We start from the raw sequence: 27,942 nt of genomic DNA on the forward strand, positions 1-27,942 counted from the left end.
TCATCAAACAGCAGTGGGGCAAAAAAGAAGAACCTTCCCTACCAAGAAATGAAAGTATATAGCCCAAAAAATCTCCCAAACCAAGCTCTATTGAAGAGCTCTTTCGAATCAATGTCTCTGGTTGGCGGAAAAAATTGCAGAAATGGCCTAGCCGAAATGAAGTCTTGATCCTTAGGGGATTCCAAGATGCTTGAGAGGGTACAAGGGGAAGAAAAAGGACTTCCAAACGAAACTATAGCACTTGGTTGCTCATCATTTGGATTGCAAACAAGAGAGAAACAGATCTGAGAAGGTATGCTAGGTTTTCCTTCAAAGGAACTGTTCTTCACCTACCAAACAGCCTTCTATCACCTTCAAACTCTAGGAGCAAGATGCTCTGATACCATGTTAGGTTTTAGAATGGAAGAAGAAGAAGAGAGAAGAGAGAAGAGAGAAGAAGCTCTAAGAGAGCAAACACGATTTTGGGGATGATGAGTTATGTCTCAAACTAGAGACTAACTTGTTTATATTGAAAAGAATGAATAATTATAGAGAGGCCCCTGGCCTTATGCAAATAACATAAAAAATATAAACACATGGGGTTATGTACAAGTATACTGTATACCCTTGAAACTACTATTCTTAACAATATCATACAGGAGCTCTAACACGACAAACTATCCAAAGGGGGATATGGGTGGATAAATAATTCAACACCTACCTGCTCCCAGGGGGACTCAATACCCTGACCCCTTCCTGCTCTGATACCATGATGACAGATTAGAATTAGAGTATGAATGCTTGGATGATTATGATCACCCCAAGCACATCTATTTATAATAATGAAAACATAGGATAGAATTACAATAAGCAATGTGGGACTAAAACCCACATACAAAAGAAACATAATAAAAGAAGAAAATGTCCAGAATACCCCCATGGTATTTTGGCCCATACAGTTCAACACCTATCCTCTCTCAGATCTGGTCCACTCTTCCGCCCCTTACCCCCTCCCCCCCAGCTCTTGAGGATAAGGTTGTTTGGCTCCCCTCCCCCACTGACCAGTTTAGCTTTAGTTCAGCTTGGAATTTTGTTCGTAACCCAAGCCCCCCGGTCCCTTGGCACAACCTATTCTAGTTCAAAGGCCCCATCCCTCGTCATAGTCTTACGACCTGGAGATCGCTTAACCTTGCCTCCCGACCCAAGCCTTACTCCTTGACCAAAACATCCCTGTCTCCCCCTACTGCATTTTCTGTTGGAATGGATTTGAGGAGACTGCCCACCTTTTCTTTGCTTGAACATTTACATCTACCATCTGGAAAAAAGCCCTCTTGTCCATTTGGCCCCGCAGCAGGAGACAGTTACCCTTTGATAGAGAATGCCTCTGGATGATCAGGACCTTCAAAGGCAGCACTCTCTGTGACATGGTTGGAAAGCTGGTTTTTGCTCTGCCGTTCATCATATTTGGATGGAGAGGAATCTTAGGAGATGGACTTCCAAATCTAGATCTATTGACTCGATTTGGAAAGACATCCCTTTCGATGTCTCCTCTAAGCTTAGCACCTTACCCCATAGATCTTTTATTGACACCCAAGGGAACAGGCACATTGTTGTTACCTGGGGTTTAGACCTCTCTCTTTTGTGGCCTCCCCTTTCTAGGATGGCCTGATTTTGTTCTTTTCCCCCCTCCTCTCTTCCCTCTCCCCTGTTCTTGTATATTCCCCCCCCCCCCTTTTTTTCCCCCTACCCCCTCCTAGGGTTTGGTAATATATTTATTCACCAAAAAAAAGAAAAGAAAGGGGATGACATCAGCAGCCTATTCACTCCCATTAGTCTCCCTTGAAGAGTATGCTAGTGAGGAAAAAAGAAAGGAATAGACTCAAAGAAGGTAACATCTTTGGAGAGAAATCGCCTTTTGGGAGGAAGGGTGGTAGCATTTATATCCATTAGTAGAGGAGGAATAGCAAAGAAAAAGACATTTGAGTCCTTTGGGGTCATTTTTTGTCTGAGCTGATTTATTGACATGGACATAGCAAACACCCAAAAACACTTTAGGAGGAGGAAGGGAAAAAGCAGGGGCTTGAGGGGAAAGGATTTCTAGAGGGGATTTGGAGCCAAGGAGCCAAGTTGGTGTCCGATTGATTGTAGAAGGCAGGCAGCAAGAAGGGCCAGCAGACTGACCGGTAATGTCTTAGGGACATGTATGCCTAAGAGAGATTTCCAGTTACCGCCTCCAACAAATGGCGATTTAGCTGGAAGTTAAAGAATGTAGGTGTTCGATATATGGGCCAGAATACCGTGGGGGTATTCTGGACTTTTTCCCTTTATTATTTTGTTAGTTCCTTGCGTGTGGTTTAGTCCCACATTGCTCATGTACTTTTGATCATTCTTTCATTATAGTTATAAATACATATGTGCTTGGGATGAATAAAATCATCCAAGCATTAAGTTCTAATTCTGATCCTCTTAACATGGTATCAGAGCTGGTTGTGAATTAGAACTTTTTACCATTCTCGATCCCCCTCCTCTCTCTAATTCTCGATCTCCCTTCTCTTCTCTTCTTCCCTTTGTTTTGCTTTCCTTTTTTTCCATAGGGCAGCACTGATGAGGTGATATGTTGATCCAGTTGCTGCCCTCCTTTTTCTTACCTCATCCCATGATATTCAGACCTGATCGATAGGTTTTTTTTCCTCTTTGCTGCGACATTTGAAGCCTTCAGCCTTCCTTGGACAGATTCCATCTCTACTATAAGGGATTTGTTCACCTGTTTGAAGCTCAGGAACTGCAGCAGATTGGTATTCCAGCATCTACATCAAGTTGAAGACCCCTCAAGTTCGATTATTTTTTCACATTCTCAGGGTTTTTCAAAACCCTGACAATAATCGATCTTGGGGTTCCACCTGTCTGATGATTCTGATTTTTTGAGGAGTGATTCTCCCCTATTCAAAGCATCTTCGACAGCAACTTCAGCCTCTTCTACTCATTGTTTGGGCATCTTCTCCTCTTATCGATTTCAGCACTTTCAGGGTTTTGTTCAAAACCCTGAAAAAAATCGATCTCAAGGTTCTACTTATCTATTGTTGCTGATTTTTGGAGGCATTCATTCCTTCATTACTAGAAGGTTCTCATCCTTTTTTCAGCCCTTAACTTGAAGGTTTTGTTCGGTTTCTCTTCACTACAGCCCCATTCTGCGATTTGGGGTTCTCTCCTGTCTTCATGGGTGACTCTGTGGATTCGACTGCTACCTCTATTGGTGATGGAAACAGCAAACCAGATTATCATACTTTTTCCCCTAATCCAATCAAGTTGGATGGCACTAATTACTTGCTTTGGTCTAGGTCTGCCTCCTTACTGGTCATATTAGGGGAACCACTACTATGCCTACTGAGGTTGGAGCTGCTCAGGACAAGTGGCTTGCCAACAATGGAGTTCTTATGTCCTACCTGATCGGTTCTATGACTACAGATCTGCAGCACAATTTTCTTCTCCTTGACACAGCCTCGGAAATTTGGGCTGCTTGCAAGGAGACTTATGGACAGCTTGGCAATGATGCCCAAGTATATGAACTCGGGAAGAAGGTCCTTCACACTACTAGGGAGAGTTGACAGTCTCCAAATACTATGCTACCTTGCAGCCTTTGGCTGCATGAATTTTTTCGACTTTCATTGATACAGTGCCGATATTACTTCTTATAAGCAATATGTGGACAAGATTAGAGTTTATGATTTTTGGCAGGATTAAATGTGGAGTATGATCAGATTCAGGTTCAAGTGTTGGGTCACAAGCCTTTTCCCACACTTGAACAGTCCTATGCCCTGGTCTCCTTTGAAGAAAACCGTAGGGCTGCCATGTTGCACCCTCCTATTACTAACAAAGTCGCTTTACAAAGACTCACGCCTCCGCCACTCCCGCACCTAGTGGCACTGCTTCTCTTGGTGATTCAACTACAGGGTCTATTATCTGTGAGTACTATCACAAACCTTACCACACCAAGGAGAAGTGCTGGAAACTTCATGGGAAACCGGCTCACTTTGAGGCAAAGAGGGCTGCCAAGGCCAAGACAAAGACAAAGACTAAGGCCCATCAGACTGAGACTGTTACTGCAGCCCCTGCTACTGACCCTGGTCTATCCCAGGATGATCTACAGGCACTCCTACGTATGCTGAGGTCTTCCGCTGCTGCTGCCTCTACTACATCAGCTACTGCCAATTCTTCTGCTCCTTCAGGTTCACACTTTGCCCGGTCAGGTATTCCTTTTGGAGGTCATTGTGCTTCTGTAGCTTCACATCCTCGGATCATAGACTCTGGAGCTACAGATCATATGACCGGTTCCTCTAACCTGTTTCACAGATATTCTCCCACTGCTGGGAAAGACAAGGTTAAAGTGGTTGATGGTTCCCTTTCTTCCATATCTGGAAAAGGACTCATCAACTGCACTTCCTCTCTTCCCTTGTCCTCTGTTTTACACATTCCTAATTTTACTACTAACCTTCTTTCCATTAGTTGTATTACCTATGATCTTAACTGCAAAGTCACTTTCTTTCCTTCTCATTGTGTGTTTCAGGATATGGACTCTGGGAAGACGATTGATAGGGTAAAGTGCAAGGTGGGCTGTACCTGCTTGATGACGGTCGCTTCTCTCCACCACTATTACCTTCTCCGCTACACCAGAGCTCCATGGTCTCTTCTGAACTTTACAAGTGGCACTCTAGGTTATGTCACCCACCTTTAGGAATTTTAGCTCATTTATTTCCTAGTTTGGTCACCCTTTGTACTAAGGATGACTTTTTTTGTGAGGCTTGTGTTCTGGCCAAACATACACGTTCAACTTATCCAATTTCAAATAAAAGGAGTTCTTCTTGTTTTCAATTGGTGCATTCTGATGTTTGGTCCCTAGTCGTAAACCATCTATTTCTGGTTATCGTTGGTTTGTCTCTTTTATTGATTGTCATTTTAGGAACACCTGGGTGTATCTTTTGCACACAAAAAATCAAGTTTTTTCATGTTTTCAGCACTATCATAAAATGGTCCAAACTCAGTTCCAGGCTACTCTCAAAGTATTGAGAAGTGATAATGGAACAGAGTATATAGAATCACAATTTCAAAAATATTTGGCTGACCATGGAATTATTCATCAAACTAGTTGTGTTGATACACCTGCCCAGAATGGTGTGGCGGAAAGGAAAAATCGCCACTTGTTGGAAATGGCTAGGGCTTTGATGTTTGCGAGGAATGTCCCCTCTCAATATTGGGGGGATGCGGTTCTCACTGCAACCTATCTCATCAATAGGCTACCCTCTAGGGTTCTTAACTCCCGCAGCCCCTCTGATATTTTACTGGGTAATTCCTCCTTTATTGTGCCTCCCAAAGTGTTTGGTTGTGTGTGTTATGCTAGAGATACCAAATCTCCAGGCAAACTTGAACCTTAGGGGCTTTGTTGTATTTTTTTGGGTTATTCCCCAACCCAGAAAGGTTATAAATGCTACCATCCCCCTTCTTGCCGTACCATGGTGAGTATGGATGTTATTTTCCATGAGTCCCTTTCTTATTATTCTTCGCCACCTCTTCAGGGGGAGGGTTCTAGTGAAGATGTGTCCTTTGAGATTCCTTTACCTGAGGTTCCTCTGGCTGCTGCCCAGCCTTCCTTACCAACCACGGCTGCTGCCCGGCCTCTTTTGGATGCTTCTCATCCTACTTTGGAGACTGCCCAACACCCTCTGGCTGTTCCACCTCACCTAATGGGATTCCTTTACGGGGGGAGCCCGTAGAAAATAGTGTTGTTAATGTTCCTATCCAGGGGAGTGACTCGGTCAGGAGAACTATTGGTGAATTTGAAGAGAATTGACAACTCAACATAATCACCTATCTGAGGGGTAGATCCAGCAGAGGGCAGCTACTGACCCACTATAGCACCAGTACCCATCCAATGCGGTTCCGGACATGGATCCTACACCTTACAGTAATCCCTCTTCTTCCGACTTACCTGTTAAGCCCATGAAGGTACTAGGACTTACACTTTACATCCCATATCTCATTTTGTTTCTTATAACTCTCTTTCTCCCTCTTTTCGTGCCTTTGTATCTTCTCTTTCCTCTATCTCGATTCTAGAAATTGCGGGAAGCATCTCCAGGATGGAAAGTGGAAGGCGGCAATGTTGGAAGAAATGAGCGCACTATACAAAAATAATACGTGGGATCTTGTGGCTCTTCCTCAGGGAAAAAACCGATTGGGATGTAAATGGGTCTTCGTGGTTAAGCAGAAGGAGTGATGGTTGGTGGATAGGTATAAGGCACGGCCCAGTTGCAAAGGGTTCACTCGGACTTATGGAGTTAACTCTCGGGAGACCTTTGCACCGTGTGGCAAAGCTTCAGCACTTGTCCGCGGTGTTATTATCTTGTCTTTCAAGTCTTGGGTGGGATCTTCAGCAGTTAGATGTAAAGAATGCCTTCCTCCATGGGAAGCTTGAGGAGGAGGTAAATATGGACATTCCACCAGGCTTTTCTGATGACAGGACTAGGGGCAGGGTCCGTAAATTGAAGCGCGCCTTTTATGGTTTAAAACAGTCACCTAGAGCCTGGTTTGGCATATTTCATAAGGCTATGATTTCAGCAGGTTACAAGCAGAGCAATGCTGATTACACTTTATTTATCCGACGGCTGGGTGACAAGGTCACTTTTCTCATAGTCTATGTGGATGATATTGTGGTCAATGGTAATGATGAAGCTGTAATCAGGGATTTGAAACTTTTTCTTGGCCGTGAGTTTGAGGTCAAAGATCTTGGTCCTCTAAAATATTTTCTAGGGATAGAAGTTGCTCGATCTTCTAAGGGCATCTTTCTTTCTCAAAGGAAATATGTTCTTGATCTATTGACTGAGACAGGGCTGCTGGGTTGTCATCCTTCAAATACTCCTATGGAAGCTACTACAAACTTAGGGAGAAAGAGGGTGAGCCTGTTGACAAGGGTGGTTATCAGTAGTTAGTGGGCAAACTAATCTACCTTTCCCACACACGACCTGACATAGCTGTTGCTGTAAGTTTGGTGAGCCAATTCATGCATGATCCCTATTCCTCTCATATGGATGCAGTCCGTCGCATTTTACGGTATTTTAAGTCTGCTCCAGGAAAGGGAATCCTTCTATCTCCCAATGGTCACCTTAAGGTTGAAGCTTATACTAATGCCGATTGGGCTGGTTCTACTGACAGGAAGTCTATCTCTGGCTATTGTTCCTTTGTAGGTGGGAACCTTGTCACATGGCGTAGAAAAAAACAGAATGTTGTGGCAAGGTCCAATGCTGAAGCCGAGTTTCGTGCCATGGCCCACAGCATCTGTGAACTTTTGTGGCTTACAGGATTATTGCAGGATATCGGTGTTGCTGTCCATCTTCCCATGATGCTTTATTGTGACAATAAAGCAGCCATTAGCATTGCTCATAACCCTGTCCAGCATGATCGCACTAAACACGTGGAGGTTGACAGACATTTCATCAAGGAGAAGCTTGATGCCGGCCTCATTTGTGTTCCCTTTGTGAAGTCTACTGATCAACTGGCTGATATATTCACTAAGGGACAGAGTGGCAAGCTGTTTCATCCTATCTTAGTCAAGTTGGGCATGCATGATATATACACTCCAACTTGAGGGGGAGTATTCGATATATGGGCCAGAATACCGTGGGGGTATTCTTGACTTTTTCCCTTTATTATTTGTTAGTTCCTTGCGTGTGGTTTAGTCCCACATTGCTCATGTACTTTTGATCATTTTTTCATTATAGTTATAAATACATATGTGCTTGGGATGAATAAAATCATCCAAGCATTAAGTTCTAATTCTGATCCTCTTAACAGTAGGAGAACAAGAAGAAAGATGAAAGTAGAGGGTTGAAGAAGAAGAAGATGGTGTAATGTTGTGTGTTGGAGTGTTCACACCATCGCACCTATATTACTTCACTAATAATAAGAAAGGAGTTACATACACCTCCCTAGGGAAGTAAAAGGTAAAAAAAGAAAAATTACAATATAAGGCAACTAGACAACAATCAGTTCCTAAAGTACCCTTATTACACAAACTCTAACACTCCCCCTCAAGCTGGAGAATAAATGTCATACATTCCAAGCTTGCATAAAAGGGCACTAAACTGATTAGGGATGAGCCCCTTGGTAAAGATGTCAGCTAGTTGATCAACTGTCTTAGCAAAAGGAGTACAAATGTAGCTAGAGTCAATCTTCTCTTTGATGAAATCTTAGTCCACCTCAATATGCTTTGTTCTGTCATGTTGCACAGGATTGTGGGCTATACTTGTGGCAGTCTTGTTATCACAATAAAGTCTCATAGGTGCTTCAATATCGAACCCCAACTCTTGGACTAACATCTTCAACCGTAGGAGCTCACGCCTTTGGAACAGGATGAATACCCAATAAAGATGCATGTAAGGGCCTTGAAATCAAGCTTAGTCCTAGCAGATTTATTGACATGGACGTAGTAGACACACCCAAACACCTTGGGAGGAAGAGAGAAAGCAGAAGTCTGGGGAGACAATGTTTCCAAAGGGGATTTGGAGCCAAGAAGTTTAGTGGGCATGCGATTGATTAATAAAGCAGCATTAAGAGGGGCATCAGATCAAAAGGTCTTAGGGACATGCATGCCAAAGAGGAGACTCCTAGTGACTTCCAACAAATGGCATTTTTTTCTCTCAACCACCCCATTCTGTTGGGGTGTGTCAATACAAGCAACCTGATGGATAATGCCATTGTTAGTAAAAAAGTTTTGGAGTCCACCATACATATACTCCCCCCTTATCAGAACGAACAATTTGAATTCGATTACCAAATTGAGTAAAAGTCAGCTGATAAAATTTTAAAAGGCACCATAGACATCACTCTTTCGTTAACAAATGAAACAAAATATTGATAACCAGACAAAGAATGGGAGCGGGCCCCCAAATATCAAAGTGTACAATATGGAAAGGAACACTGGATCTACTACTGTTGTAATTTGGGTACAAGGGTAGAATTGTCTTATAGGGGTATTTTGGTCTTGTACTCATTCTAGAATATTCTCCTACATATTATAAATAAAGCTGGCCTGTGTCTCATATGACATAAGTCATTCTCCCAATTCCCAAGATTGATTTCATCATGGTATCCAAAGCCAAGAGAAATTGACCTCGGGTTTCGTGTTATGATGCTTGAGAACACCATCACCACCGCAGCTATTCCTCACCAAATCACAATGCCACCACCACTGTAGCACCACCACTTCCACCTCCACTTCTGCCTCTCTCTCCCCTCTCGGCTCACCCCTCTCTCTCTCTCACTCGCGACTCTCTCTCACGACTCCCTCTCTCTCTCTCTCTCTCGCGAGACTATCGCCACAACCATCTTCTGCCCTCTTCCACCTCCACCACTTCCGCCACTGTCAGGGTCTCTTTCCCTGATTTCCTCTTTCGTTCTCCCTTGGTGGTGAGTGTATCCCACCAAGGGTCTTTTTTCATCCTTTATTTCTGAGTTAAATCTCCTTTTTTGGGGAATTTTTATGTGGCGATCTTTTAAGTGCAATTTGTGAGTTTGCCTCATCAGCGGCCATCTCTGACGATGAACATTCAACCATCTCTTCTGGACAAGGAGGGTCCTCTGTGCATCGTGAAAAGGATTCCCTACATTCCAGACTAACTCTGTCAAGCTTGATGGGAACAATTACCTCGTGTGGTCGAGGTCTGTTTCGCTTGCTGTTGATTCTCGTGGTTTGACGGGACATCTGACTGGTAAATCTGTTCGTCCTACTGCTGCTGGTAAGGCATAAATGGGACATCGATGAGTGCCTTGTGATGTCTTTTCTTCTCAGTTCTATTGAACCTTCCATCTCCTAATGCTATCTTCTACTGGAGAGTGCAGCCGATATATGGAGTATTGCCAAAGAAACCCATTCAAAGGTTGGTAATGCTGCCCATTGCTATGAACTCCATAGGCAGATTCATAAGATGGAACAGAAGCATCTTACTCTCTGCCAGTACTATAATACCATGAGGGGTATTTGGCAGACCTTGGTTTTTTATGGGAAATTTACTGCTACATGCCAGGCTGACACTATAGCTTATTGCAAGTGGGAAGAAAACCTTCGGGTTTGTGATTTTTTGTCCGGCCTAAATATGTAGTATGACCAGATCCATTCTCATGTGTTAAATAAGGATCCTTTTCCTACTCTTGAACAAGCCTATGCAATTGTAGCTTCAGAAGAAAGCAGGCGAGAAGCTATGGTTCATCCTCCACCTGTAGAGCGTGTTGCTCTGTATACGACCCCTACCAAGGGTGCTTTGGCCTCTACCCCTTGGTCTAGTGGGCTCCTGTTCGTGGTACTGTTCAGCCTGGTAAACCCCCTGTGAAATGTGACTATTATGCTAAGGAACGCCATACCAAGAATAGGTGTTGGAAGGTACATGGTCGCCCACCCGAATCTCGTGGGCATGGTCAGCCACGGTCTGGAGGAATTGCTGCCCATCAATCTGTAACTGAAGATGCTTCGTCTGATACACCTCTCTCTACAAATGAGCTGAGTCACCTGCGTCGTTTGATGTCTAGGCTGGAAACTACTACTTCAACACCTTCAGCCCATGCCAGTGTCGCCTCTGCCACTGCTGCCCCTTCTTCCGATCAGTCTACATCGTCCACTTTAGGCATTGAGTTTTGTGGTCATAGCTCCTCTGTCAAATCGGGTCCTTGGATCATTGACTCTGGAGCTACTGACCACATGATGGGTTCCCCTTCATTTTTTTCTCAATATTTTCCAGTAGCTGGTAACAATTAGGTCAGGGTTGCTAATGGCTCTTTTTCACCCATCTCAGGAAAGGGCTTTATTAAATGTTCACCTTCTCTATCCTTATCTTATGTTCTCCGCATTCCGCATTTTTCTACTAATCTGTTATCAATTAGTAGTATTACACGTGAGCTAAACTGTAAAGTAAATTTCTTTCCTTCTCACTATGTATTTTAAGACTTGGAAACGGGCAGTACGATTGCATGTGGTAAGAGTTCAAACCTAAAAGGGGATCGATTCTTGCAAGGGAGAAGTAATTTACAGCAACAAAGAAGGAGAAGAAGAGGAGAAGAGAAGAGAGGAAGAAGAAGAAGAGAGATTGGGAGAATAATCGATAAATGTGTTGAGTGATTCTCATCACACATAATAACTTCATTAATAAACTTCTAGAAATTATATAAGCCTCCCTAGGGAGGAAAGAAGAAATAAAAGCAAGAGTAAATAACAACTAAGTCATGTCTTATAATATAACAATGACAGAACTACCCTTACGTACATAACTCTAACACTCCCCCTTCAAGCTGGAGAATAGATATCATACATTCCCAGCTTGCACAATAAGGTACTAAATAGACTTGGACTGAGACCCTTGGTGAAGATATCTACTACTTGATCACCTGTCTTCACAAAGGGAGTACAAATGCACCCAGAATCCAGCGTCTCTTTGATGAAGTGTCGATCAACCTCAATATCTTTAGTTCGATCATGTTGAACCGGATTATGGGCAATGATTATAATAGCTTTGTTGTCACAATAAAGTCTCATTGGCCCTTCAGCTTCAAAATTCAAGTCTTGAAGAAGTCTTTTTGCCATATAAGCTCACACACTCCATGGGCCATGGCCCTAAACTCAGCCTCTGCATTGGATCTAGCTACAACTGGTTGTTTCTTGCTCCTCTAGGTAACTAGATTACCACCTACAAAGGTATAGTACCCAGAAGTAGATCTCCTATCAGAGACTGAACAAGCCCAATCAGCATCTGTGTTGCCTTCAATCTGCAAATGGTCATGCCTGCCAAATAGAAGGCCTTTTCCTGGACAGGATTTCAAGTATCTAATGATGCGATATACCGCATCCAGATGTCTACTCCTGGGAGCATGCATGAACTGACTCACTACTCCAACTGCATAAGAGATGTTTGGTTGAGTCAAGGAGAGATGGATTAATTTCCCAACTAATCTTTGGTACTTGCTTACATCTATAAGAGAAGAACCATTCATCACCAAGCTTATGATTTGGATCAATGGGGGAAGTTGTTGGTTTGCACCCTATCTTGCCTGTCTCTTTCAAAAGATCCAAGACAAATTTCCTTTGGTAGATGTTGATTCCTTTCCTTGATCTAGATACTTTAATACCCAAGAAGTATTTCAAGAGTCCAAGGTCTTTGATCTTAAACTGTTTAGCCAGATAAGACTTCAAGCTGTTTATCTCCGCAACATCATTCCAAGTTACCACAATGTCATCAACATAGACAATGAGAGCTGTAACTGTACCATTACCTCTCTTAATAAACAAGGTGTGGTCAGCTTGACTCTGATAATACCCATTTTTCACGATGGCTTGTCTAAATCTCTCAAATCAGGCCTTAGGAGACTACTTGAGGCCATAGAGAGCTTTCTTCAAGAGACACACTTTCCCTTCAGCTGAGGGACACTTAAAACCAGGTGGAGGCTGCATGTACACTTCTTCTGCTAAATCTCCATGAAGAAATGCATTCTTCACATCTAATTGGTACATTGGCCAATCTTTATTGGTAGCCACTAAAAGAAGAACCCTGATTGAGTTATGCTTTGCTACAGGGGCAAAAGTCTCCTGGTAATCAATGCCATACACCTGACTATACCCTTTTGCAACCAGCCTAGCTTTGTATCTTTCCATTGTACCATCGGATCTATACTTGATTGTATAAACCCATCTGCATCCAACTGGAGTTTTCCCCCTGGGAAGATCAACTAGTGTCCAAGTATTGTCCTTCTCCAGAGCCACCATTTCCTCAAACATTGCTTGCATCCATTTTGGATTGGATAAGGCCTCTGTGAAATTTTTGGGAATGGAAGAGGACTCAAGGGCAGTGGAAAAAATAATACCTGTAGGAGAAATAGAGTCATAGGAAACAAACTGGGCTATGGGGTTAGTACAGGCTCTCTTCCCCTTTTTCATAGCAATGGGAAGATCTAATTCAGAAGGAGAAGAATTACCTGACTGAGGACGATGAGACTAAGGATGTGGATCTAAAGAGGGGTTTTGGCAGGGTTGCTTTCCCTTCAACGCATACCAGGGTTGCTTTCCTTTTCCTTTCAACAAGCATTCACCTCTTGTGAATACAACATCTTTAAATCTTATTCCCTTATATTCTTCTTTCCTGCTAGCACCACCACCATTACTATCATCAATATCAATAACACCATCAGCATCAACAACATCCACTTCTTTATATTTTCCAATATCAAATAGGAATAGGGAAGTGGAGGTAGGCAAGGGAGATAGAAATGGAATGACATCAGCATCCTGTTCACTTCTAGTACTCTCCCCCTGAAGAGGATGCTGAGGAGAAGAAAAGTAAGGAATAGACTCAAAGAAGGTGACGTCTTTGGAGAGAAGTCACCTTCGGGAAGGAGGATGGTAGCACTTATACCCTTTGGTGGAATCAGAGTTGCCCAAGAAGATGCACTTGAGAGCTTTGGGATCAAGCTTGGTGCAGGCTGATTTGTTGACATGAACATAACAAACATAACCAAAGGCTTTTGGAGGCAAGGAGAAAACTGAGGATTGAGGAGAAAGAAGAGCCAGGGGGATTTGGAGGCAAGAAACGGAGTTGGCATCGGGTTAATAAGAAAGTCAGCGGTAAGAAGTGCATCAGACCAGAAAGTCTTAGGCACATGTATACCAAAGAGAAGACCCCTGGTGATTTCCAGCAAATGGCAGTTTTTTCGCTCAGCCACCCCATTTTGCTGGGGGGTGTCAACACAAGCCAATTGATGGATGATGCCATTATCAGTAAATAACGGTTGGAGCCCCCCATACATGTACTCACCCTCCTTATCAGACTTAACAATTTGGATTCGAGTACTAAACTGAGTACAGATAAGTAGATAGAAATCCTTAAAAGCATCACAAACATCACTCTTTTGTTTCAACAAAACAGTCCAAGTAGACCTAGAATAGTCATCCACAAATGAAACAAAGTAACGAAATCCAGCTAAAGAAGTAGTAGGAGAGGGCCCCCAAACATCAGTATGAACAAGAGAAAAAGGTGCAGTAGATCTATTACCACGATAAGGATAAGATGTGCGACAATGTTTAGCAAAAATACAAGATTCACACTGAAAAACATAAGAGGAAGGAAAATAAGTAAACAAGTGGGGTAACTGTCTCCTCATAACTACAAAAGAGGGATGACCCAAACGTTGATGCCAAAGCATTACAGACTCCAAAGTACTACGGTCACTCCAACCACAAACATAAGCTACAGTAGTAGATTGAATAGGTAACCGTGGTTCAAGAAGGTAGAGTCCTCCTTTTTCAGTCCCACTGCCAATAACCCTCTTTATCTCCAAATTCTGAAAAACACAATACGAAGGAAAGAAAGTTACACAACAATTTAAGGATTTGGTTAGGTGACTCACTGATAATAGGTTAGTAGCAAAATCAGGAACATGAAGGATAGACTCAAGGGAAATAGAGGGAGTAACTCGCACATTACCCTTACCAAAGACAAAAGAAAGGGAACCATCAGCAACCCTTACCTTGTCCCGGCCAGAGCAAATGGAGTAGGAATCATAATACTGTGACATACCAGTCATGTGATCAGAGGCTCCAGAGTCAATAATCCAGGTGGGTGCAGTAGGAGGAGCAGACGAGACCTGCAAAGCTGAGGCAGAAGTAGTAGACCCTCCAAAGGTAGAACCAGTAGCTGACCCTCCAAGGTGAGACATCAGCCGACGGAGGGCTACAATATCATCCTGTGAGAGGGAATCAGGAGCCGGCTGGGGTCCAGATGGCTCAGGCTCAGATGTCACAGAGTGAGCCCTAGCTCCCCCTCGCTTGCCTCCATGGGCACTAGATGAACCACCACGCATACCAGGGGGCTGCCCATCAAGATCTCAACACCTGTCCTTGGTGTGTCCAAGTTTTCCACAGCTATCACATTTAAACCTTTCACGGTGATCTCCACAAGTTGGCCCTTGGCCTTTCCCCCCCACTTTTCCAGTCTCTAAGGGAACTAGAAACAAGAGCAGATCTCTCTATGGATGGTGTTATATCCATAGTTTTTCTCTTGGTTTCCTCACTTTGCAAGTAGCTGCGCACGTCATCCAGAGATGGAAAGGGAGATCTCCCTAAGATTTGCAAGCGAAGAGGCTTATATTCTGGGTTAAGACTACCCAGCAAAATAAGGACCCTTTGCTTTTCACGGTTCCTGTAGACCATTGCTTCATCCTCAGAATTGGACAAGTGGAGATTGTTATAGTGATCATACTCCTCCCACAAGCTGATAACAATGTTGTAGTAATCAGATATGCTCCTATCACCCTGTTTCATATGGATGATTTTTTGAAGGATTTGATACACTTTAGTTGCATCACTAACTCTATCATAAATCTTGGAGGCATTGTCCCAGATATCTTTCGTAGTCTCCTTACTCATAAACCTCCTACCTATCTCAGGTTTCATAGAGAATATCAGCCAAGTCATAACAGTGGAGTTCTCAGTCTCCCACTTGACATAGCCTACATCAATTGGAGCAGGAGCCTTGATAGACCCAGTAATGTATCCTAAGTTCCCCCTACTGCGTAGGGACAACTTCACAGAACGGGACCAATCCAAGTAGTTGGTAGTGTCCAATTTCACAACAGATATTTGGGTGTTGGGATTGTCAAAAGAAGCCATAGTGGGGAGACCACTAGCCGCAATTGGTCCATTGACCTCAGAATCAGCCCCAGACATAGTAGACATGGTACCAAAAATACTCAACAAACCAGATTGGTGTCTTGCACAACTGGGGAGTAACCTCTACCACACACAAGCAAGAAAAACCAACAAACAAAGAGAACGATACACTGTCCAAGCAGCAAAAAAAAAAGGTAAATCCTTAAGGAGGACTTAAATCAAACACCTTGGGTGCATCTCAACATCATTCCAGCAGTCATCCATCACATAATCATAAAAAGAACTTCCAAAAAGGCTTCAACTAACAACCTTCAAATGCAACTAGATGTAAACAATGCAAACCTTCCATTATAGCACTTCATAACCACCCAAAGTGTTGGCTGCCAACAACAAAGAGAGCAAACAAGCAGCAGAAACAGAGCTATGTTCTTCAAAACTGTGACCTGCTTCAACTGAGTGTTAGGGGGTATGAAAGGATACCCCTAGGCGATCCAAATGCAGCAAATGTCATCCCAAATGGTTGAGGGAGGAGGAAGAAACCAAGGAAAGAGTGAAGGTGCTGGCGGTAACTTGAGGAACAAAGCTTAGGGCTTCAAACTTCTGCAGCAGCATCTCCAGCTTCAAACTTCTTATGTTGGTCCAAGAATGGAACTCTAAGAGATGTATTACTTCTTATTGGACAGCCTCTAATGGAACCCTCTATCTTTTTAGGGTTCCAAAGAGAGGTGAAAGATAAAACTGAGTAGGTTAGGCCCAATACCTTTTGTTAATATTTATGGTTATTTTTTTTCGTCTCGTTCTGGGGGGCCGGTAGGTTAGGCTCTGGTGGTGTAGGTTAAGACTTGGGGTTTCGTGGGGGCTTGGGAATGGTGTCTTCTCCCTCTCGGGAGGATCACCCCCCTGATCCTGGTCTTGGGGGGGCCCCTGCTGTGTCGCGACCTGCTTCTTTTGCTGCTATTGTTTCTCGATCTCTGGCTCCATCGCCGGTTCCGGTAGAGTCGAAGAAGCTATCGACTTTCTTTGGGGTTCCGGCGGTGTTTTTTTCCAAGGACGAAGTGGCTCTCTCGGAGCGAGCTTTCTCCTCCTCTTTGATTGCTAAATGCAGCTCTGGCCATCCTTCTCTGTTCGTGATAAAGGAGTTTTTTCTGAAGAATCTCTTCCTTCAAGGAGAGGTTGTGGTTTTGGTGTTGGACCCTCGACATGTGCTGTTGAGGTTCTCGGTTCAGGCAGATTTTGTTAAGACTTGGATGAAGGAGCAAGTCCATGTCCAGGGCTACCTGTTGCGGTTCATGAGGTGGACGTCGGACTTTGTTCCTAGCTGGGAGTCTCCGTTTGCTCCGGTGTGGGTCTCTCTACCAGGCTTACCTGTCAACTTTTGCCTGTGCAACTTCCTGGTCTCTATTCCTGACTCGATTGGTAGGGTGCTAAAAATGGATGGCGCGACTGTGAACTGCACTCGCACGGTGGTGGCTCACGTTTGCGTTGAGATGGACTTGAGGGCTTCCCTCCCTAAGCAAGTTTGGGTTGGCTGCGGCTTGGATGGATTCCATCAGAAAATTGCTTATGAACGACTCCCGTCGTATTGCAGCTTTTGCTCGAAGATTGGTCACGCTAAGGAAGCGTGCAGGAAGGCGTTGAAGGTCTCGTCGAAGCACACTGGTCCTCTTCCGCAGGGTGTCAGCGAGGTTGTTCAGGGCGCTGTTCTTGGTGAGGGGGTGGCTGCTACTGCCAAGGAGGCTGATCGTAATTCTTTGGGGGTTTTGACGAGACTTTCGCGGCCTGGGGGTGGCTTGCGTCATGGGAGTCTCGTGACAGGCTGGGGTTCCCACAGAAGGGATGGAAGGTGGAGACCAGCTAGTTTGGGGTTAGACGATGTCCGAAACAGGCTGCCAGGTGTGGCTGCCCCCACAGTGGAGGCTGTTAGCGTTGTTGCTACGGGTGTCCCGGCTGGGGAGGAGGGTGTGCTTCCTGCGTTGGCTGATGAGGCGGGTGTCCTTGCGCAGGCTGTCTTTGAAGCCGAGAAGGCTGCGACTCCATCTTTGGCTGGTTTGGATGATAGTTTAGGTACGGTGGTTGTGCAGCTGGGGTTGGACTCCTCTCGTGAGGATGCTGGAGCTGAGGGCAGTGTGGATGTCCGGGTGGCAGCTTACTCTCATTCATTGGAAGGGTGCTCTCGGTCTGTGGATGGTGGCAGTACTTATGAGACTGTATAAGACATGAGTTATATTCTTCAACCTTCCCATATGACCAACTGAGCCTTTAGGGGTTTGAAAGAGGACCGTTGGGCGATTCTAGCAGTCCTGGTCCCACTCCAAATGGTAAAGGTGGAGCTCAGGATGTGGATCCAAAGAGCTCTCTTGGCAGGTCTTCTTCCTCCAACAGCCTCTTCTATAAACGTTTAACTCCTTTGTGTTTTCAGAACCAACACCTGAATGTCCATCAATGTCAACAACATCCACTTCTTTGTATTTCCCAATATCAGTTAGGAAGGGAGATGTAGGCAAATGAAAAGAAAGGGAATGAAATCAGCAGCCTGTTCATTTCCAGTAGTCTCCTCCTGAAGAGGATGCTGATGAGGAGAAAAAAAAGAAATAGACTTAAAGAAGGTGACATCTTTGGAGAGAGGTCGCATAGTTATCAAGGCGTCGCCAAAGCATCGCCTAGGCATCTCGGCGAATCTGTAGGCGCCTAGGCGACTGCCGCCATAGTGTAGGGCTCCTTACACTGGTTTAATTGGTATCGGACCAAGTTTTGGCACTTATTTATGTCAAATATCATTTAATTTGTATTTCATTTACTTAAGATATTATTCATAGTTAAAAAATCAAATTCCAAAAGGATAAAAAGTCAACCTCCCAGTTCAAGAACAAAAGCTGGATTTTTTGCGATAGGTGAAATTTTCAACTTTCTAATGCTGAGTTTTTTCTCAAATCTAAAAAATCCATAAATCTTAATATGGTAAAACATTGCTATAAACCCAAATTGCGGTAAGATATTCATTTATTTTGATATTTAAAAAAATATTTTCATTCAGTGCGATTTTGACAGCATTCGCGCACACTAAATAAGGTTTGACTAGAACATAACTCCTTCAATATAAATCAGATTTAAGCAATCTTGGATTTGTTGGAAAGAAGATTTTGTGTTCTACCTAATACAAAAAGTCTCATGCAAAAATAAAATCAATTGATCAGTCAAACTTCTTAGAGAACAAGAACAGTTTTTCTAAATCGAGAGCAGTTTAATTACTTATTGATAAGATCATATTTTCTAAGAATAGTATAAACCAAATGTATGTTTTGATTGTTTCAAATTTCCAATAGCTTACTTCTTCAGTTCTGCTGTCTTCTCATTCTAAGTTGATTTTTGATGATTTTATGTGGCTTACTATTGATTTTTGATTACTTAATGTGACTTAATGTTGATTTTTGATGACTTGATGTTGCTTAATATTGAATTTTTATGACTTGATGTGGCTTAATGTTGATTTTTAATGATGTAAGGTACATATTGTAGCATACTAAATAATGTTAGAAAGGAGGAGAAATAAAAAATAACACATGGACGCCTAGGCGGGCGCCTTGCCACCTAAGCGTTTAGGCACCCCTCCACCGCCTTAGTTCGCCTTGACAACTATGAGAGGTTGCCTTTGGGAGGAAAGGTGATAGCATTTATACCCTTTGGTAGAGGATGAATAGCCAAGGAAAAGACATTTGAGTGCTTTGGGGTCTAGCTTTGTAGCAAATTGAGATTTGGAGAACAGAACAATATTGTGGTTTAAGAGTTGAAAAAATTGATCAAAATTAAAACCTGATATCAGGCCTTTAAGTATTTAAGAATCCAGGAGGTAGGTCTCTTATGATCTATGTAAAGATCAGGTTTCTGAACTATAGGTATGATCAAAACTGAATCCGATTGGTAGGCTTGAAATCTGATTTGAGAAACTAGATGTCTTCAATAAAAAACTGAAAATCCAGTAACTAGAAAGTGAAAGAAACTGAACAAACAAAGAAGTACTAGCCTGATTGATGATGGATAGGTTGAAGAAGAATGGAAGAAAGACAGATGGATATGAACCAAGCATCTCACCTGGAACTAGACTGAAATCCCATCAGTCCTGACTTTAGCATCTCACCAAGGATTGCACTACAGTCTGTAGCACTATTCTGAATCTCACAGAATTTATGGAGTCAAAATCCAACTTTATTCAACTAGCAAATCTGTGGGGCTTATGAAGCCTAACAATGCTTATGTAGAAACTGAAACAGGAAAGAAGTAGGAAACTCTATCGAAAGTAGGAATAGGTGTCCCACATGACTAAAACTCCTCCTTATCTAATTAGTTAGAATAGCTGTTGTTAGGATATCAGAATTAGGCTGAATGCTTGGATGATTAATTATCATCCCAAGCACATCTATTTATATTCATAATGAGGTATGGAAAATAATTACATAAGCAATGTGGGACTAAACCACATATACAAAATAATTACATAAGCAATGTGGGACTAAACCACATATACAAGACATAATAAAAAAGGAGAAAAAGTCCAGAATACCCCCACGGTATTCTGGCCCATATAATCTAACACTCCCCTCAAGTTGGATCTAACACTCCCCCTCAAGTTGGAGCATAGATATCATGCATGCCCAACTTGACTAAGATAGGAAGAAACAGCTTGCCACTTAGTCCCTAAGTGAACACATCAGCCAGTTGGTCTGTAGACTTCACAAAGGGAACACAAATAAGTCCGGCTTCAAGCTTCTCCTTGATGAAATGTCGGTCAACCTCCACGTGCTTAGTATGATCATGCTGGACAGGGTTATGAACAATGCTAATGGCGGCTTTATTGTCACAATAAAGCAACATGGGAAGATGGACAGCAACACCGATATCCTGCAATAATCCTCTAAGCCATAGAAGTTCACAGATTCCTTGGGCCATAGCACGAAACTCGGTTTCAGCACTGGACCTAGCCACAACATTTTGCTTTTTGCTACGCCATGTAACAAGGTTCCCACCCACAAAAGAACAATAGCCAGAAATAGATTTTCTATCAGTAGAACCAGCCCAATCGGCATCAGTATAAGCTTCAATCTTCAGGTGACCATTGGGAGAGAGAAGAATTCCCTTTCTTGGAGCAGACTTCAAATACCGCAAAATACGACGGACTGCATCCATATGTGAGGAATAGGGGTCATGCATAAACTGGCTCACCAAACTTATAGCAATAGCTATGTCAGGTCGTGTGTGAGAGAGGTAGATTAGTTTGCGCACTAATCGCTGATAACAACCCTTGTCAACAGGTTCACCCTCTTTCTCCTTAAGTTTTATAGTAGCTTCCATAGGAGTATCTGAAGGATGACAACCTAGCAGCCCAGTCTCAGTCAATAGATCAAGGATATATTTTCTTTGAGAAAGAAATATGCCCTTCGAAGATCGAGCAACTTCTATCCCTAGAAAATATTTTAGAGGGCCAAGATCTTTTACTTCAAACTCACGGCCAAGGAAGAGCTTTAAATTCTTGATAGCATCACCATCATTACCAGTGATCACAATATCATCCACATAGACTATGAGAAGAGTTACCTTGTCACCAACTCGTCTGATAAATAAAGTGTGATCAGCATTGCTCTGCTTATAACCTGCTGAAATCATAGCCTTGTGAAATCTGCCAAATTAGGCCCTAGGTGACTGCTTCAATCCATAAAGTGCACGCTTCAATTTACAAACCCTGCCCTTGGTCTTGTCATTAGAGAAGCCTGGTGGAATGTCCATATATACCTCCTCCTTAAGCTCCCTCTGGGGGAAGGCATTCTTTACATCTAACTGCTGAAGATCCCATCCAAGATTTACAGCACAAGATAATAACACCCTGACAGTGTTGAGCTTTGCCACCGGTGCAAAGGTCTCCTGATAATCAACTCCATAAGTTTGAGTGAACCCCTTTGCAACCAGACGTGCCTTATATCGATCCACAGAACCATCAGCCTTCTGTTTGATCACAAAGATCTATTTACATCCAACTGGTTTTTTCCCTAGATGAAGAGCCACAAGATTCCATGTATTATTTTTATGTAGTGCTCTCATTTCTTCCAACATTGCTGCCTTCCACTTTCCATTTGTAGATGCTTCCTGCCAATTTTTAGGAATCGAAACAGAAAAAAGAGAAGATACAAAAGCACGAAAAGAGGGAGAAAGAGAACTATAAGAAACAACACGAGATATGGGATGTAAAGTGCAAGTCCTAGTACCTTTGCGATGAGCAATAGGTAGGTTAGAAGAAGAGGGATTACCAGGAGATGGAGAATCTGGATCTGGATCCGGCAATTGGATGGGTATTAGTGCTAAAGTGGATTGCAGCTGACCTCTATTGGTTCTGCCCCTTGTATAGGTGAGTATGTTGGAGTTGTCAATTCTCTTCTGAAATTCACCAATAGTTCTCTGGACTGGAGTCAGCTCCCCCTGAATAGGAACATTAACAACACTATTTTCTATGGTCTCCCCTTGTAAAGGATTCCCGTTAGGTGAGGGAGGAACAGCCAGAGGAGGTTGGGCATTGATTAAAGTAGGATGGGCAGCATCCAAAGAAAGCTGGGCAGCAGTCAAAGGAGGCTAGGCAGCAGCCGTGGGTGGTGGTAAAAGAGGCTGGGCAACAGCCAGAGGAACCTCCAGTGGAGGAATCTCAAGAGACACATCTTCACTAGAACTCTCCCCCTGAAGAAGTGGTGAAGAATAATAAGAAAGGGTCTCATGGAAAACAACATCCATACTAACCAAGGTATGGCGGGAAGGGGGATGGTAACACTTATAACCTTTCTGGGTTGGAGAATAACCCAAGAAAATACAGCGGAGCCCCCTAGGTTCAAGTTTGCCTGGAGATCTGGTATCTCTAGCATAACACACACACCCAAATACTTTGGGAGGCATAATAAAGGAGGAATGGCCCAGAAAAACATCAGAGGGGCTACGGGAGTTAAGAACCCGAGAAGGTAACCTATTGATGAGATAGGCTGCAGTTAGAACTGCATCCCCCCAATATTGAGATGGGACATTCCGCGCAAACATTAAAGCCCTGGTCATTTCCAATAAGTGACGATTTTTCCTTTCTGCCACACCATTCTGGGCAGGGGTATCAGCACAACTAGTTTGGTGAATAATTCCATGCTCAGCCAAATATTTTTGAAATTGGGATTCAGTATACTCGGTTCCATTATCACTTCTCAATATTTTGAGAGTAGCCTGGAACTGAGTTTGGATCATTTTATGAAAATGCTGAAAACATGAAAAAACCTGATTTTTTGTGTGCAAAAGATACACCCAGGTGTTCCTAGAATGACAATTAATGAAAGATAGAAACTAACGATGACCAGAAAGAGAAGTCCTACGACTAGGACCCCAAACATCAGAATGCACCAATTGAAAACAAGAAGAACTCCTTTTATTTGAAAGTGGATAAGTTGAACGTGTCTGTTTGGCCAGAACACAAGCCTCACAAAAAAAGTCATCCTTAGTACGTTGGGTGACCAAACTAGGAAATAAATGAGCTAAAATTCCTAAAGGGGGGTGACCTAACCAAGAATGCCACTGGTAGAGTTCAGAAGAGACCAAAGAGCTCTGGTGTAGCGGAAAAGGTAATGGTGGTGGAGAGAAGCGACCGTCATCAAGCAGGTACAGCCCACCGTGCACTTTACCAAATCCAATCGTCTTCCCAGATTCCAGATCCTGAAACACACAATGAGAAGAAAAAAAAGTGACTTTGTAGTTAAGAACATGAGTGATACTACTAATGGAAAGAAGGTTAGTAGTAAAATTAGGAATATGCAAAACAGAAGACAAGGGAAGAGATGTAGTGCAGTTGATGATTCCTTTTCCAGATATGGAAGAAAGGGAACCATCAGCTACTCTGACCTTGTCTTTCCCAGAAGTGGGAGAATATCTATGAAATAGACTAGAGGAACCGGTCATGTGATCTGTAGCTCCAGAATCTATGATCCAAGGATGGGAAGCTACAGAAGCACAATGACCTCCAAAAGGGATACCTGACCGGGCAAAGTGTGAACCTGAAGGAGCAGAAGAATTGGCAGTAGCTGAAGTAGTAGAGGCAGCAGCAGCGGAAGACCTTAGCATACGTAGGAGTGCCTGTAGATCATCCTGGGATAGACCAGTGTCAGTAGCAGGGGCTGCAGTAACAGTCTCAGTCTGATGGGCCTTGGTCTTTGTCTTTATCTTTGTCTTGGCAGCCCTTTTAGCTTCAAAATCAGCCGGTTTCCCATGAAGTTTCTACCTAAGTCTCTTTGGTGTGGTAGGGTTTGTGACAGTGCTCACAAACAACAGTCCCTGTAGTAGAATCACCAAGAGAAGCAGTGCCACTAGGTGCAGGAGGGGCCGGGGCAGCAGCCTTGAGAGCTGATCCGTCAGTAATAGGAGGGTGCAACATGGCAGCCCTACGGTTTTCTTCAGAGGAGACCAGGGCATAGGACTGTTCAAGTGTGGGAAAAGGCTTGTGTCCCAACACTTGAACCCGAATCTAATCATACTCCACATTCAACCCAGCCAAAAAATCATAAACCCTGATCTTGTCCACATGTTTCTTGTATGAGGTAATATCAGCAGCTGTACTTGGGTGAAAGTCAGAAAAAGTGATCCAGTTGCTGCCAAGGGCTACGCAAAGTAGCATAATAGTTGGAGATTGTCAAATCTCCCTGAGTAGTGTGAAGGACCTTTTTCCTGAGTTCATATACCTGGGCATCATTGCTAAGCTGCCCGTAGGTCTCCTTGCAAGCAGCCCAAATCTCCGAGGCTGTGTCAAGGAGAAGAAAATTATGCTGCAGATCGGAAGTCATAGAGCCAATGAGGTAGGACATGAGAACTCCATTGTTGGCTAGCCACCTGTCATGAGCAGCCCCAATCTCAGTTGGCATAACACTGGTGCCAATAACATAACCAGTAAGGCCACGGCCAACAATGGCAAAGGAAGCAGACCTAGACTAAAGCAAGTAATTAGTGCCATCCAACTTGATTGGATTAGGAGGAAAGGTATGATAATCTGTTTTACGTGTCCATCACCAACGAGTAGCGATCTAATCCACCGAGTCACCCATTAGAACAGAGAGAAGCCCAAATCACAGAGAGGGGCTGTTGTGAAGAGAAACCTAAGAAATCCTTCAAGTTAAGGGCTGAAAATTGGATGAGAGCCCTCTGGTAATGGTAGAATAATGGTCTCCAAAAATCAGTAATAGCAGCCAAGAAAATCCCTGAGATCGATTTTTACAGGGTTTTGAAAAAAATCTGAAATTGCTGAAATCGATGTAGGGAAGAAGGAGAGCAAAAGCACTGCAGATGGAGCTGAAAATAGGATCGAATGGTCCTCTAGTACTGCTGAATCACCTTGCCAAATATCAGCCGCAACAGAAACATGCAACCCCTAGATAGATATTGATCAGGGTTTTGAAAAAAACCCTGAATTGCTGAAATCGATGAAGGATAGAGGATGCCCAAAAACTGAAGTGTTGCAGCCCCAATCAAGGTCGAGTGTGCATTTATAAGTAGAGAGCCAGCCTTCAAAAAATCAGAACCAATAGAAGTCACCAGCCCCTAGATCGATAGGTGTCAGGGTTTTGGAAATAACCCTGTTTTTGGTGAAAAATCGATCTTAGGGGGTCTTGAACAGATCTGAAGATAGCAACAGATGTAAAGAAGATGGCCTGCTGCAGTTCTTGGTCTTCAAATAGGAGCAGTGGTCCCTTGTAGCAGAGATGGAAGCAGCCCCCAAAAAACTGAAGATTCCAAATATCGCAGACAGGTAGTGGTGTCCCTATCGAGCAGAAAATTGCACCATGGAAAAGAGGTAATGGAGGGCAGCAACTAGATCTTGTAGATCACCTCATTAGTGCTGCCCTAGTGGGAGAATGAAGAGTAAGAGAAGAGAAGGAAGAAACCGAGAAAAAAAGGAAAGAAGGAACTGAAATCGAGAATGGAAGAGAGGGGGGGTCCCTAATTCGAGATCTGCTCTGATACCATGTTAAGAGATCAGAACTAGGCTGAATGCTTGGATGATTAATTATCATCCCAAGCATATCTATTTATATTCATAATGAGGTATGGAAAATAATTACATAAGCAATGTGGGACTAAACCACACATACAAGACATAATAAAAATGGAGAAAAAGTCCAGAATACCCCCACGGTATTCTGGCCCATATAATCTAACAGGTGTCCCACATGACTAAACTTTGTCCAAACTAGGACGAAGAATTCTATTCCGACAAGACTCTATCCAACCTTTACAAGTAAAGAGATAAACAATAAAATAATGAAATAAAACAGCCCAAATTAAACTCTGAAAGTAAATCCCATATTCCTACCTTCACCCCTCTTTTAGGCCCATTAAAGTGGCCTATTACAAAGAGAACTCGTTGGACTAAAGGCCAAACAAATATATAAAAGAACCCAAGGCTTATTTCCACTATAATGAACCCAATTCTGTGTTTTTATCTGCATCAAGTATCCTTGTCATTTGAAAATCGTAGGAGTGCATGTGGTACCCTTGGCCATTCCCCTTGGTGTTCATGGCTGATTGTTTGGTGGTTGTTGTTGTTGGTTAGTTTCTGCTTGTTCTTGGAAGAATGGGCTTGGATAGGTTAGATTGATGTTCAACGCATTTAATGGAGACAGCCAGGCAAGTATCGAGTAGCTCTGGGGTGGCGTAGTATTAGTATTTAAGTGCATTTCTTTCAGAGAATAAAATAAGTTTATTAAACTTCGGGTTTTTTTTTTAGAAAAGAGGAGAAAAAGTTGTGGTTCCTCCCACCCCCTCCCCAATAACAGGAGCAGAAATTTTATTTTATTTCGTTCTTTTTTTTTTTTTTTTGGCAAAATAAGAAGAGAAGAAATTTTTTTTTGGTGAATAAAAAATCTATTACCAAGGCCCAAGGGGGGCGAGAGGGAAAGAGAGGGGTGAATATACAAAGGAGAGAGAGGGGGGGGGGAAAGAAACAAACCCCAGACACAACTAAGAGGGGGAATGGGGTTGTAAAAGAGCACTATCTAAACCCCAGGAAACAACAATATGCTTGTTCCTTGGGGAATCCAAAAAAGCCTTATGAGGTAAAAAAACTAAGCTTAGAAGAGACATCCAAAAAGATGGCTTTCCAAATCAAGTCAAAGGAACGAGAGTTGGAGGTCCATCTCCTAAGGTTTCTCTGCATCCAAATATGGTAAAGAGCCACACCAAACACAAGCTTGCCAATAGTGTCACAGATAGAGCAGCCAGGGTAAGTCATGACCAGCTAGAGCTACTCTCTAGAGAAAGGGAGGGGTCTCCTGCTGCAAGGCCAGATAAACGAAAGGGATTTTTTCCAGATGGTAGAGGTAAAGGGGCAAGCAATGAAGAGGTGGCCAATGTCTTGGGAACCACTCCAACAGAAAATACAAGGGGGGACAGGGATTCTTCATTGAAAGAGGCAGGCTTGGGTGGGAAGGCAAAGGGTAAGGGTTCTCCAAGCCAGGAAGCTATGGCGAGGTATGTGACCTTTGAACCAGACTAGCTTGAACAAGGAGTCGATGTGGAAAATTTGACTAATATTTGAAATCCATATCCAAGAGTATACACCAAACTTATGCATTCAGTAATTCCTTTTCTAAATGATAATGCAACCATTGGGTAGAAGCAGCAAAAGTAATTTATGTCTAGACTTTATCAGATGTTCCTTTGGTTTTTTGTTGTACTTGATTATCTTCATTTCTGCATATCAATTGGAAAATGTCTCATTTAACAGTGTGGCCTATATTTTGTCCATATGGTTTCATTGTGCTATTAGTGGATGGTATTGGTTAACCTTTTATTATTTTACTTTCATTTATGCCAGTCATTTGGTTGTCGAGACTTCGCAGGAAATCAATGATGCGCCTTATGGGGATTCTTTCCATGTTGAGGTATCACATCTTTAGCCCAAATAATAAAATAATGCTACATTATAAAATAGTTTGCTTGCCATTGAAATTTTTTAGCTGGTCCAACCTCCAAAGTTTTTCAATTATATAGAAAATCTTATGGTATATGAGTTTGTGAAGTAATACTACCTCCACTTCCCCTTCAATTTGTGTATTCTATCAATAAGCAGTATGAGCTATTGATAGAATACACTTCTTCTTTTTTTTGGGGGGGGGGGTGGGGGTGGGGGTGAGGCTGGTGGGGAGGTTATAAATAACAAACTTAATTGATTAGAAATGAGATGAAGTACAAGTCCTTAATACAGGCAGGGC

At 43.0% G+C, this 27,942-nt stretch overlaps 1 protein-coding gene across 3 annotated transcripts in view; it reads left to right on the plus strand.

Moving 5' to 3' along the window:
- The window catches only part of LOC122648896 (protein VASCULAR ASSOCIATED DEATH 1, chloroplastic-like), a 145,188-nt gene that overhangs the window by 83,150 nt on the left and 34,096 nt on the right, over nt 1-27,942 (plus strand). For all 3 annotated transcript variants that reach the window (XM_043842195.1, XM_043842197.1, XM_043842196.1), the window contains one exon: nt 27,546-27,612. In XM_043842195.1, coding sequence (XP_043698130.1) covers nt 27,546-27,612 — 67 coding nt within the window. The remainder of the gene's footprint in view (nt 1-27,545; nt 27,613-27,942) is intronic.

The sequence above is a fragment of the Telopea speciosissima genome, chromosome 1, assembly GCF_018873765.1.
Source record: "Telopea speciosissima isolate NSW1024214 ecotype Mountain lineage chromosome 1, Tspe_v1, whole genome shotgun sequence".
NCBI lineage: Eukaryota > Viridiplantae > Streptophyta > Magnoliopsida > Proteales > Proteaceae > Telopea > Telopea speciosissima.